This window comes from Mastigoproctus giganteus, chromosome 13 (genome assembly GCF_048544385.1).
Source record: "Mastigoproctus giganteus isolate SK-2022 chromosome 13, ASM4854438v1, whole genome shotgun sequence".
NCBI lineage: Eukaryota > Metazoa > Arthropoda > Arachnida > Uropygi > Thelyphonidae > Mastigoproctus > Mastigoproctus giganteus.
The window spans coordinates 83,248,665-83,263,261 of NC_143587.1; the positions used below are offsets into that span (position 1 = coordinate 83,248,665).

Below are 14,597 nucleotides of genomic sequence, written 5' to 3' on the forward strand. Positions count from 1 at the left end.
CATCCATTCACAAGAATGGATGGGTGAAATGGGAGGGTTTTTTTTGTGTGCCTGGTCTCCAGGCACTGCAATTTGCAAAACTTAAGCCTTTCTTGGTAAGAGCACCACTTTGTTTCCCTCACCAATCTTGTTGCCCTTCTTTGTACCCATTCTAGCAATTCTACATCTTTCGTAAAATGAGGTCTCCAGACCTAGACACAGTACTCTAGGTGTGGCCTGACTATTGCCTTGTACAATGGGAATATCACCTCCTTGTCCCTGCTAGCAAAATTCCTATATATCATTGACAAAGCTCTGTGACATGCTCTGGCAGATGTCTTCACTGCTCAGTGAACTTCATATCTGACTGCACAGTTACCCCAGGTTTTTTTTCACTCTCCCCTTCCCTGAGTGTAGTACCACACAGTGGTATGTTTCTCTTGGGTTACTGCTACCCATATGCAGTACTTTGCATTTGTCAATGTTAAACTTCAGTTGCCTCTTCTCAGCCCATTTGCCCAACCTATCTAGATCCAGTTGCAGTGGCATACTGTCTTTACTGTTGTTAACAGCCTTTCCAACCTTTGTATCATCTGCAAATTTCGACATTATGTGTGATATACCTTCATCATTATCATTGATGAATACACAAAACAACAATGGGCCCAGCACCGAACTCTGAGGAACTCCAATAATAACATTAGTCCACAAAGAGCAGTGTCCATTGATTACCACTCTGTCATCTTTCGCTGAACCATCCCTTTATCCATTGTAGCAACTTGCCCTTAATGTCATACTGCTCCAATTTGTACAGTAGTCTTCCATGTGCAACAGTCAAAAGGTTTCCTGAAATCCAAGTATATGATATCAACATTATTTTTTGCATCCAGTTCCTTTGTCTGACCAATCAAATTGGTCAGACAAGACTTCCCTTTAAAAAACCCATGCTGTGTCTGAATTATTACTGCAGTCCTGTCTAGATGATCCTGCAATGTTTATTTAACTGGTGACTCCATTATTTTCCCCCAGAGCAGAAGTAAACTAACAGGTCTATAGTTACTTTTGAACCCTCTTTGTGAATTGGGGATACATTTGCACACCTCCAGTCCATTGGGACCTCCCCTAAATCCAAGAAAGCTCTCATATTTATAGCTAAGGGTTTTCTTACTTCCTCTGCTGCCTCCTTTAATATAAGTGGATAGATCCCATCCACCCCAGGTACCTTATGTTTAACTTCAATTTCTGCTCCACTTTGCTCTCAGTTATTACAAAATCACTTAGCCCCCTGTTAGAGTTTGATTAGCTTCTGGCATTTCCCTCCTTGACTAATTCCTCATGTGTGAATGTAGATACAAAATACTCTAGATAGCATACCAAAATACTCTAGATTTCATACCAAATAAATACTAGGTAGCATTTATTTGGTATGAAACCACCTGTTTCCATTTTTCTGGTTATTGTAGAAATACATAAGTCTGTCTCTAATTTAGATAGTTGAAGTGCATCATCAAGCATTATCGGTTAAGTTTCAAGATTATCATATTGACTTGAAATGAAAGGGTTGCATAGCCCTCCAATGGGTATAACCAGTGTATGATTTATGGAAAAAAAATAATAAATAAAAAAATAAATTAAGTAACAAATAAAATATTTGATAAGTACTATTCCCAACTGTTCCTGACATTCCCTTGAAAGATGACACACAGTGTCCGGCAGTGATTCTCCCACTTGTCAAACTCCTGTTTTGTTATGTAAGAAATCTTTATTGTATTGTATAGTCAAGAAAATAAAAATACACAATTTCACTTCATGGCAGACTAATGCTAGAGGATTCGCATGTATTTTGGTTACAAGATCGCTTCTCTGTACTTCTTCTAGCTGATAACTCAACTTCGAGATTCTGAGCATTTTAGTACCAGGGAAAGGAGCAATAAGATACATAATAGGTTAAAATATAAAGCTGTGACAAAATATGTTAACCCAAACTATATGAAACAGATACAACATATTAACTATAATGATAAGAAACAGAATATCCAAAAAAAAAAAAAAAAAAAAAATTAACAAAATATGTGATACATATAAATGCATAAAAACCCATACTTAAAATCATATATACATAAAGATATGTAGGTACATAATGACCAAGCTGAGTTACAAGTAAATTTTTTTCTTCATTAATACAAGGTGCTACCCAAAAGTTCCCGAAATGTATTTATAAAATAAATTAGACTCACCCTGAGTCTTATTTGCCACCATCACTTTCGAAGTAGTCCCCTTGAGAGCGTAAACACTGATCCCAGTGCTTCTCCCATGATTTGAATGCATCCTGAAAGTTACAGTAGTGTTCAACATCCCCTGTGATTCAGTTTGTATATCCTCTACTCTGTCAAATCTTCGGCTTGATTTTCATTCTTGGGAAGAGGAAGAAGTCTCAGGGGTCTAAGTCTGGCAAATAGGGGGGAATGGGGATGATTGTCATGTTGTTTGGATGCTAAAAACTGTGCCACAGTGAGAGATGTGTGGACCAGCATGTTGTCATGATGAAGGACCCAGTTCTTTGTGCGCCACTTCTCTGGATGTTTCCTCCTGACAGCTTCCCTTAACCACCTCAGGACGTTGCAGTAGAACTTTGTGTTGATGTCTGGCCAGGAGGGATGGATTCCTTATGGATAATCCCATCAATGTACAAAAAACAGATCAGCATAGACTTCACATTGCTCCTCACTTGTTGGACTTTCTTCGGTCGGGGTGAAGATGGGCTATTCCATTGGGATGATTGTTGCTTGGTTTCTGGGTCATACCCATGTTAGCATTAGCATTAGTTGAGGCATATGATGCAAGAAAGTAAGCTTATACAGCATCAGCCAAAAAAAAAAAAAAAAAAACCCTTCCCATTTCACCCATCTGGTCACTCCAGATGTTTGTCTAGTTCAGCCTTAAATTTATTTAAAAACTATCAACTTCCACAACAACAAATGGAAGTCTGTTCCAGCAATCAACTACCCGCTGGCTAAAGGCAAACTTCCACACATCTATCCTACAACTGTCTTTCCTCAATTTGAATCTATGCCCCTTGGGGTCTTAATCTGAGAACCATCAGCAATGAGCCTGCTCAAACCATTCAAGGCCTTGTACACCTGAATCAGATCACCTTGCAGGTGCCTAATCTCCAGATGCTGCAACTGATAGAATTTAAGCCTTTATTGGTAAGAGAACCCCTTTGTTCCTCTAACCAATCTTGTTGCCCTTCTCTGTACTTGTTCTAGCAACTCTACATCCTTCCTAAAATGAGGCCTCCAGACCTGCATTTAGTACTCAAGGTGTGACCTGACCATTGCCTTATACAAAGGAATAATCACCACCTTATATCAGCTAGCAAAATTCCTATATATCACTGACAAAACCCCATGACCTGCTCTGGCAGCCCATCTGCACCGCTCAGAGAACTTCATATCTGACTATACAATTACCCCCAAGTCTTTTTCATTCTCTACCTCCCTGAGTTTAATACCACACAGTTGGTACGTTTCTCTTGGGTTACTGCTACCCATGTGTAGAACTTTGCATTTGTCAATGTTAAACTTCATTTGCCACTTCTCAGTCCATCTGCCTAACTTTTGTAGATCCTGTTGCAGTAGCATACTGTCTTTAGTGTCATTAACAACCCTGCCTACCTTTGTACCATCTGCAAACTTGGACATTAAGCCTGATATACCTTCATCGATATCATTCATAAATACACAAAACAACAATGGGCCCAGCACCGAACCCTGGGGGACTCCACTAATAACATTAGTCCGTGTACAGCAGCATCTTTTTATTACCACTCTCTACCCAACTTTCATCGCCAGTGACAACTGTAGAAAAAAAGTTTTGATGACTCCTAGCCTGTTCTTGAAGATCTCTGCTAACTTCCATGTGATGCTGCTTTTGGTCCTCACTCAGTAACCGTGGCACGAACTTGGCTGCAATCCTTCTCACGTTCAAGTTGTCTGACAAAATCCGCTGACACATGCCGTACGATGGTCCTACAATGCCTCAAATGTTGTGGATGGTTCCACTGTGGTCTTCACAGTGAAACCATCCACATCAGCATCCGAACTTTTGCAACGTTTTCCAGGTTGGTGCTCAGTGATGGATTCTCAGAGCAATCGTCGTCATAAACTGACATTCAACTGTTTTAAACCGACATTCAAATTGTTAAGAAGGAAACAAAACTTGTTGCAAGCACGTTGCTCTCTCATAGCCATCGCAACAATTGCAAACTATGTGAAACACACTGCCAAAGAACTTCGCATAAATATATTTAATGACTCTATCCAGCCCGATGCCACACAGCACATTGATTCACAAAGGATGCATGCAATGTTATCTAGCGCTGCAAGTCCATGCTAGATGTAGTTCCCATGCAGCATTTAAATTTTGGGAGCATTTGGGTAGCACCTCATAGAATGAACAGCCCAGCTAACAAGAAAAATAGAATCTTGGTGACACTGCTACATGAGCTCCCAAGTTCATGGATCAAACAAAGACACTGAGCAAGTGCTCACATGTCATGCCTACAAAGGAGTAATGCTGGTGGAAGATACATCACTAAACAAATTGAGGATCTATCACCAGTACTTTCTGTTTATGGTGGATTGTGGAAAGTAAGTATTCTCTTACTGCACTATATATGTTGACTATTATTCAAAATATATAAACTTGTCAGTGTGATGGAGTCTGTTATGGGCTATGAGGGATGAACCCTAAGAGGACATTCTGAGATCTTCCATGTACAAACCTCCCATCTTGTAAAATAATAAGAGAAGTTTATCTCAATATAGTACATAGAACACTTCCGTATGATACTCTCCAGAAATTAAAACTAAAAAATCAAAAAACTTACATTAGAGTAAAAAATAATTAAAAATCAATTAAACCCAATAAAACTCAATTTAATACAATTAAAAATAAGAAAATTAATTAAAAGAATTTTAACAAAAAAATTGCAAAACGATTTTCCTTCCTGAAGCTGACAATGCTTTTCGACCGTATGTCGTGATCACAGGAATGAAAATTACCGAATAGGGTTGCGCATGAAACTTAAATAGGATTATTAGTTTTCGCACATGTGTGTAAAAGCCCACGAATTGGAGATCAGATATGGCTGACGAACATTAACAGAATTTTCATGTAATTTAATTTCTACGGTTTCTGCAATTAATAGTCGCGTATAATTATGTTGGACACTTAAGTATTTTGGCCTGGTTAAATAAAAAAGTATTTTTTCGTTAATGGCGTGAAAGGCTAATTCTGACGCTGCCGAACAAGAAGCACGAACTCGTCGAACCCTGGTAAGATGAGTCACAATCACCGCAAGAAATGTTGTATACCAGGTCATTAATTTGTGTTGCAAACGAGGAAAAGACTGAGCGATTGTTCAGTATAGTGTGTAATTTCCATATTGGCCTGGCCACAATTTTAAATTCGGTATCTTTAAAGAATCTGTGAAGCTGTTTGTGCCACTGTTCAACATATGGGACAGAAATAAAGTATTTTTTGATATTACTATTGTTGGTTGGTCTAGTATTTTGTATCCTGTCCTTAGCTTGTACCCTAATTCAGTTTATTGTAGCAAGGGGATAACCCCTGTTTAAGAATCTGCTGGTTAATATTTGTATTTCTGAGCCAAAGCAGATTCCATCATTGAATATTTGTAGGCATTTAGAAATTGATTAAAGATAATTGATCTTTTGTAGGTGAATGGGTGATAGCTGTTATAATGTAGAAGCATACCGGTGCTTGTAGGTTTTCGATAGATGTAAAATTGGATTTTATGCGAGTCCCGAGTAAGCATGAAATTTAGAAAATTTAATGACTTTGTATCCGTATCCTCCCTTTCCAATGTAAATTTGAGTCTAGAATGAATATTATTAAACGAATGTAAAATGTCTTGGATAGTACTACTATCAGTAATAACTAGAACATCGTCTAAATACCTCCCATAGTATGTAATACAGGGTCGAAAAGGTGTCAGATGTATATGCTCAATCGATGAGAGATAGATCTCCAATATTAAGCTGCTCAGGCTCAATCCCATTGCCAAACCAAAAATTTGTTTGTACACTTTGTCTCGAAAGGTGATGTAATTTGCCTCAACTAGCAGTTTAATTAAGTGAAAAATTTCCTTAATAGGAAGTTTTGATATTAATCAGTATCTAGTTATTATTTAATATATCCCAAATAATATCTAATGTGTATTCAATCTTTACATTTGTATATAATGAGGTAACATCTAGTGAGAATAAATTGTCATTGTCGCCAAGTCTACAGTCCTTAAGGTTATTAAATAATGTATCATAGTTCTTAATCCCAAATTGTATCGCCTGTCTAAAGGGCTTTATAATGCTTTATACATGTGTGGCCAAGGATGAAAATGCCGAGTTTCTGTAGGAAACAATAGGAAATCCAGTCTTGTGTAATTTTACCTGACCGAAAAGTGCAGGAATATTGTATGGTCTGGCCTTCAATTCCTTTAACTGAGCCATAGTAATGTAGTCATTTTTTCAATACATGGTTAATATTTTATTGTATTGATTGACTAAATTGGTAAATAGTGCTGGGTCTACTTCAAAATAAGTGGAGGTATCTGAAACAACTGATTCTAACTTATTAATATAATCAGGTTTATCGAGTATTACCACTGTATCTCCTTTATCTGCCCTCAGTATAATAATGTCTTTATTTCCCCGTTTTCACGTAAAGCTGACCTGTCGTGTGTATTCAATTTAGTAAGTCGCGTTTCTTTTACGTTATTCACCACTTGGTTAACTTGTTGAATAAATAAATCTTTTTGTGGAACATTACAAAGTCCAAATTCAATATCAATTATGCCCTGTTTTTTAGGTAGTTTTCAAGGTGGTAAATTATAATTTAATCCTTTGGATAAAAGTGAAATCTGGTCCTACGATAGCGTATACAAGGAAATATTTGTAACCTGTTGATATGTCGGTTCGTTGAAACCTGGGCGAGGGGGGGGGGTGTTTGTGAACTAGCTGACATACTATATTGAGGTAAACTTCTCTTATTATTTTACAAAAATATTGATATAAATGTAGAACGTATTGAGCATTACAGCTCTGGTTCATACTAACAAACCTCCCATATAATTAGGTGCTGAGATAATTAAGGCAGTAGCAAGTGCACTGCTGCTTCAGACAAGGGAGCAGTTACTCTTGAAAACTGCCAATTAAAGCACCCAGTACTCTGCTGTGAAGAGCATTTTAAAAGTGTTTGGGGCTGCTGATACCCAACTTTCTGCATCACACAGAATAGCAGAGTGGAAGAACAAGTGAATATATTTCTTATGAATGTTTGGCAATACACGTTAAGAAGGTATTGCTTCATTATTCAGTGCATTCTCAGTATTTTTGTCGCATTACTTCAATGTGATGGTGGAAACTGAGTTTACTGTCAGAAATTATACCCAAGTCCAGATCAGAGGAAAGCAAATTCCAATATTGTATCCACTATTGGAATTTGTTTTCCTCTGATCACTACCGCAATTTGGGATGGTGTCTGTTTCAAGGAGAAGAATAGCTGTGCTGATTTGTCAGGGTTAATCTTGGGACCAAACTGGCCTAGGTATTCAATGATGAAGCCCAGGGTATCATTGAGACAAACAGTAACAACTTGCTGACAATCTGTAGATTTGATCTGGGTCATTATTTTTAAATCATCAGCATAGCATAGCATAACAGTAAATTTCTGCTTTAAACAAAAGGATGTAAAAGTGCTGAGAGCAGCCCAGAGAGGACGCCCACCTTAAGATTGCAATTGACCATGTATGTTAAGCTATGGAACCCTAACCTTGAAGAGTGCCTTGAGGAAATGAAGCAAATCACCTTTAACCATGTAATAATCTTTACAGAGTTGAAGCAGTGCATCAGCACTAACACTGTCAAATGCAGTATGGACGTCGAGGTATGTAATAGCCATTTAATCTTTGACTTCAAAGGCCTCAAGGATTTTCAATGTTGCAAATAACAGTTTAGTGATACATGATCTATTTTCTTATGTAGTATTGTATTTGTGAAGGATGATTTAGAAAAAAACTGAGAAGTGAAGATCAGCTCCAGGGTTTTTCCTAATAGTTTGAGAAGACAAGTTGCTCATGTTATAGAGTGATCTGAAGTGAGACAGCAGAATTGTTGCAGAAATTTTGGTGAGAGAAGTATGACTGTGTATATGTTACCCTCTGGAAGGATAGTGTGTCAAGCAAGAATTTCATTAGATATATAAATCAGTGGATCCAAAATATATGAACTCAGACATTTCAGAATAAATTCTGGGATATTTTCTGAACCAGCAATTTCTGACAGTGCAAATGAACTGATGGCTACAACTAGATGTTGCCATGTCAGTTGCACAGATGACAGGATGTTCTGGTGGTTTTTGGGCAGCTTAAGCATATGATTTGATTTTGCTCTGAACCTTGAAATGTATTAAAGCCAGTTTCAGAATTTAGCAATTCAGGACAATTCCTTATCTTCTCAGTGAAAGGTAGCTTACCTTTCTTAGGGATGGAATGAAGATAGCACCTTATTGATTGGGATTTTCTTCTGTCGAAGATTGCTCTATCTTGAATATTACTCCCAACAATTTCCATTTTTGGTGCAGAGTTTGCTTATGCTTAAAATAAATTTGTAAAGTGACCACCATGCTCTTGATCTCTCAGAGAGGGTTTTGGATTTGAAGCATCAGTATGTGTTACAAATTTAAGTCATGTTGTAAGTAAACAGACTACGAGCTCAATGTGTGTGTGTGTGTGTGTGTGTGTGTGTGCACGCGTGCATGTGTCAACACGACAAAGGATAACTGAGGTGGCAAAGCAGTTTACCGATGTCCATAGCAGATGAAAATTGTATGCCAGCAGATAAGCTAGGAAAGCAATAGGATCATGATCTGATACAAAGCAAATTATGGGTAGTACACATATAGTTGCTGAAGTTGGTTCCATCCTCTTGTCAGCTGAGATGTGGCTAGGTTATGTGCATGGCACACTTTCAGGTGATTCAGTTGTGAAACAAAGTTAATCTCCACAGCACAATTCGCATGGCCATTGCATGCTGGTTTGTAAGCTGTTGTGAGACTAGGCCGATAGTTTAAGAAATTCAAATTTGAAGTCTTCAGAATTTTAGTATTTCACATATTTTTCATTTTTAATATTTTAATAACTATCTGCAGAGGCAAAGAGGCATTTTAGCATAGCATTTGACTCAGTCAAATGGTTTTCTAAAATCCAGAAAAACTGTGGAAATTGTCCCCTACATCCAGCTCATAATTAACTGTGTCAAAATAGTTTATCATGTTAGTTAAACATGATTTTCTCCCTTAAAAAAACCAATGTTGTTCTGAATGCCAATTCTATCTAAATGCCCCAGCAGGTACACTCTTAATCATTGCCTGCCTAAGCTTTTTCCTACCACTGAGGTTACACTTACAAGTCTGTAGTTACCAACTTCATTCTAAAAACTTCCTTTATGTATTGATACTTCTTCAATCCAAAGAGATCTCTCCTGAGTCCAATGTTGCCTTCATAATTAACCTCTTGTTCAATACACTCTGGCCATCGTCCTCAAAATTACTGGGTATATGCTATTAACTTGAGGAGCCTTATTTGACTTTATTCTCAAAAGTTTTCTATTAAAAGTGATCTGTAATTTTAAAATCACTAATTTTGTGTGGCTCAGCCTCACTTGCACAGCCTCTCCTCAGCATATGACAAGTTTTGTTAGTAAAGACTGATGCAAAGTACCTATTCAGTTCATCAGCACTACCAGCTGGGTTATCTAAGGCTTTCCCATGTGCAATACACAAGAGTCCGATCTGAGTTGTTTTCTTCTTTGTATTTGCATGCATGAAAATTTCCTTGTCCTCATTACGCTGTCTTGGCCTCCATAACCTTATTTGTGTTACTCTTACAGATTAACTTGTATCTGTTGTAGGCTTTGATACTTTTCATCACTCTAACTGTCCTTTGCTTTAACCAGCCAGCTCCATATTCATCTATTTCAACATCCTTCTCCTGCAGTATTTTCTTAATGGTATGTGTGCATTCGTGGCTTCTGTGATTTTTGCTTTAAAGGTATTCCATGATTAAAATGTATTCACCCTCGCTTTGCAATCCGCCCAATTAATAGATGCCACATAGCAATTTAAACTGTCAAAAGTCCCCTCTTCTGAAATTAAAACCCATGCCTGCAGCATCTTTCTTCATCTTCCAACTGATGATTGCATGATCACTACCTAACAATGGTTCCTGTAATTTAAGCCCTATTATGTCATCTGATTTGTGAGTAGGTCAAGAATATTCTTACCCCTATATTTTCTCTAACATGCTGATACAAATCATCTAGTCTATTTAAAAAAAAAATTTTCTTCACCGTGAGTTGCCTTCCCATTTATTCCAAATAATAAGACATTCGCACTTGCTTGCCTGTTCCATCTGCATGTAGAGACTCTCGTCATCTCTTCAGAATCTTCTGGTCTGTAGATTACTCTTACTCTCATTATACCTTACCTTTGCTTCCAATTAACTCAAGCCACACAGATTCTGTGCTGGCAGACATAACTTCACACTCAGTAAACGCTCTTTTTGCACTCAGGCTGCTTTTAATATTAAAAAAAAAAAAAAAAAAAAAAAGCATGATCCCACCACCCCTTCTGTCATTCCTAAATACATTATACATATCATAGTGAAACTCATCATCCCCAATTTCCTGGTGGCACCATGTTTCTGTTAGCCCTATTATGTCAGAATTAGTTGTCCTAACAAAAGTTTGAATTCACCCATTTTATTGACATTACCACTGATATTAATTTTTAAAATAAATAAATGCACATGGCATAATACTTTAAGAGTTTAGTATCTATATAATAATATCGGTGTTTTGATACACCATAGACACTCTTAAAAAAACTACAAAGTAGTTGTTGTGGGCATCATTTGCTCTTTCTCATATTGTGCTCTGCCTTTACGACGAGTTGCCATGATGCTGCACTACCTCGAATAAGTAACGCTTCACTAATAGAGAAGGCTATTGTTACTTATTCTCAGTGAGTACCACCACCCAGACATGTTTCAAGGCTATTGGCCTATCATCAGTGGGTGGGCAGGTACCCTAGTATTGCAGACATGACGACCCAGTTGTGAAGTTAATCGCACAATATGAGAGATGCCAAAAGGTGTATAAGATAATATTTAAAATAAATAAATGCACATGGCATAATACTTTAAGAGTTTAGTATCTATATAATAATATCGGTGTTTTGATACACCATAGACACTCTTAAAAAAACTACAAAGTAGTTGTTGTGGGCATCATTTGCTCTTTCTCATATTGTGCTCTGCCTTTACGATGAGTTGCCATGATGCTGCACTACCCCAAAAGGTGTATAAGATAATATTTAAAATAAATAAATGCACATGGCATAATACTTTAAGAGTTTAGTATCTATATAATAATATCGGTGTTTTGATACACCATAGACACTCTTAAAAAAACTACAAAGTAGTTGTTGTGGGCATCATTTGCTCTTTCTCATATTGTGCTCTGCCTTTACGACGAGTTGCCATGATGCTGCACTACCTCGAATAAGTAACGCTTCACTAATAGAGAAGGCTATTGTTACTTATTCTCAGTGAGTACCACCACCCAGACATGTTTCAAGGCTATTGGCCTATCATCAGTGGGTGGGCAGGTACCCTAGTATTGCAGACATGACGACCCAGTTGTGAAGTTAATGTCTGCAATACTAGGGTACCTGCCCACCCACTGATGATAGGCCAATAGCCTTGAAACATGTCTGGGTGGTGGTACTCACTGAGAATAAGTAACAATAGCCTTCTCTATTAGTGAAGCGTTACTTATTCGAGGTAGTGCAGCATCATGGCAACTCGTCGTAAAGGCAGAGCACAATATGAGAAAGAGCAAATGATGCCCACAACAACTACTTTGTAGTTTTTTTAAGAGTGTCTATGGTGTATCAAAACACCGATATTATTATATAGATACTAAACTCTTAAAGTATTATGCCATGTGCATTTATTTATTTTAAATATTATCTTATACACCTTTTGGCATCTCTCATATTGTGCGATTAACTTCACAACTGGGTCGTCATGTCTGCAATACTAGGGTACCTGCCCACCCACTGATGATAGGCCAATAGCCTTGAAACATGTCTGGGTGGTGGTACTCACTGAGAATAAGTAACAATAGCCTTCTCTATTAGTGAAGCGTTACTTATTCGAGGTAGTGCAGCATCATGGCAACTCGTCGTAAAGGCAGAGCACAATATGAGAAAGAGCAAATGATGCCCACAACAACTACTTTGTAGTTTTTTTAAGAGTGTCTATGGTGTATCAAAACACCGATATTATTATATAGATACTAAACTCTTAAAGTATTATGCCATGTGCATTTATTTATTTTAAATATTATCTTATACACCTTTTGGCATCTCTCATATTGTGCAATTAACTTCACAACTGGGTCGTCATGTCTGCAATACTAGGGTACCTGCCCACCCACTGATGATAGGCCAATAGCCTTGAAACATGTCTGGGTGGTGGTACTCACTGAGAATAAGTAACAATAGCCTTCTCTATTAGTGAAGCGTTACTTATTCGAGGTAGTGCAGCATCATGGCAACTCGTCGTAAAGGCAGAGCACAATATGAGAAAGAGCAAATGATGCCCACAACAACTACTTTGTAGTTTTTTTAAGAGTGTCTATGGTGTATCAAAACACCGATATTATTATATAGATACTAAACTCTTAAAGTATTATGCCATGTGCATTTATTTATTTTAAATATTATCTTATACACCTTTTGGCATCTCTCATATTGTGCGATTAACTTCACAACTGGGTCGTCATGTCTGCAATACTAGGGTACCTGCCCACCCACTGATGATAGGCCAATAGCCTTGAAACATGTCTGGGTGGTGGTACTCACTGAGAATAAGTAACAATAGCCTTCTCTATTAGTGAAGCGTTACTTATTCGAGGTAGTGCAGCATCATGGCAACTCGTCGTAAAGGCAGAGCACAATATGAGAAAGAGCAAATGATGCCCACAACAACTACTTTGTAGTTTTTTTAAGAGTGTCTATGGTGTATCAAAACACCGATACACTGATATTAATATACTCATATAGACCTATGTGCAGGCTGAGATTGTTTGTGTGTCACATTTGGCTGCAGTAAGGGATGCACAATCGGAGGACTGTTCATTAATAAAACTGAAGGAATAGCTCACATCATAACAAACAGTTGACTGAATAACACAGCCATTATCTGGAAGTGAAATTCCATAGGGAACTGACATAGAGCCAAGCAGGAGAGAGCATGTAATCTGCCCTGTGAACTTGCTGGGAAGAAAATATGCATTTATTTTGCTGAATTGCCTTCAGCCTAGCTACAACTGGATGTACAAAGAAATTGAGTGCAAGCTTGATGTGAAAAGTCTGGATATTGAGATGTTGCTACAGAGACCACGAGAGCATGGTCCTCCACATTGAACAGTAGCTGAACAGATATTTAGCATTTATTGCATGATCTGCATGGTGGAGCTAGCTCTTGTTTCTTTGTAGTTTCACCATTTTAGCCAACAGACAAGCGACTAATTGGACGGTATAGGGTCAAATGAGCTACCATGATGTGAGAATTTCATTTAAGGCAGTAGCACATTAAGAGAATTACGGGAGCACCAGAGGCAAGGTTACCGGAAAGGAGCTTGCTTTGTGTAGTAAGTAAATGGCCAAGGTGCTCTTCATACAATATAAATGGTGAAATGGATGTGACTAGTAAAGGAATTCAGAGTAAAGAAAATGTAACATTGCCTGATTGAAAATGCTACACGAGGCAATAAACTGAGGAGAGAAAAAAATTACACAGAACTGTTAACGTTCACAGAACACAAAATTCAAGCAGTCACACTAGTCCTCTAGTGGGTAATATGTTATGTAGTGCTCTTTTTATTTGGGTTGAATTCACCCATTTTATTGACATTACCCACATTATTACATTACATAACTACCCACCCTATATACAAGTATTAGCATCATTTATAATTTTAATGAATTATCACATATTAGTGCCTTTTTTAATTATTATATGTTGTTTTAAATCTAGTTTGTTCCGCTGAGAAACTTTCTGAATGGATATCATTGGAAACAAAGTCAGATGTATCTTGCCAAAGAAGTCTTAGCCGAGCTCCCGGATCAGTTGCTTGAATATATGAGAAATCATGGTTTCAGGCCTAATCCAACTGCACCTCCTGAAACTTAAAGAATGATATTATTCTCTACCTAAATGAATGCTCAGAATTTAATGTTATTTTATGTATATATTAATATCAATATCCTTCTTTATATTTATAAAACTTTTAATACACGATATTTGCTACTCAAATTTTACTATATTAAATTTTGCTATATTAATCATATAATGTAAAGTTTTTAAATGTTGTATCATTATTGATATATAAGTGCTTGCTTTTAAATACAGCATTATATTGCCATGCTGAGAAGGTAGTTAACACAAATCATTGCTTGGAATTGTTATA

At 37.3% G+C, this 14,597-nt stretch overlaps 1 protein-coding gene across 1 annotated transcript in view; it reads left to right on the forward strand.

The window, feature by feature from the left end:
* LOC150076225 (copine-8-like) overlaps positions 1-14,348 on the forward strand; it is a 324,722-nt gene extending 310,374 nt beyond the window's left edge. The window contains exon 18 of the mRNA XM_090387972.1: positions 14,165-14,348. Coding sequence (XP_090244098.1) covers positions 14,165-14,320 — 156 coding nt within the window. The 3' untranslated portion in view covers positions 14,321-14,348. The remainder of the gene's footprint in view (positions 1-14,164) is intronic.
* The last annotated feature ends 249 nt before the right edge of the window (positions 14,349-14,597 follow it).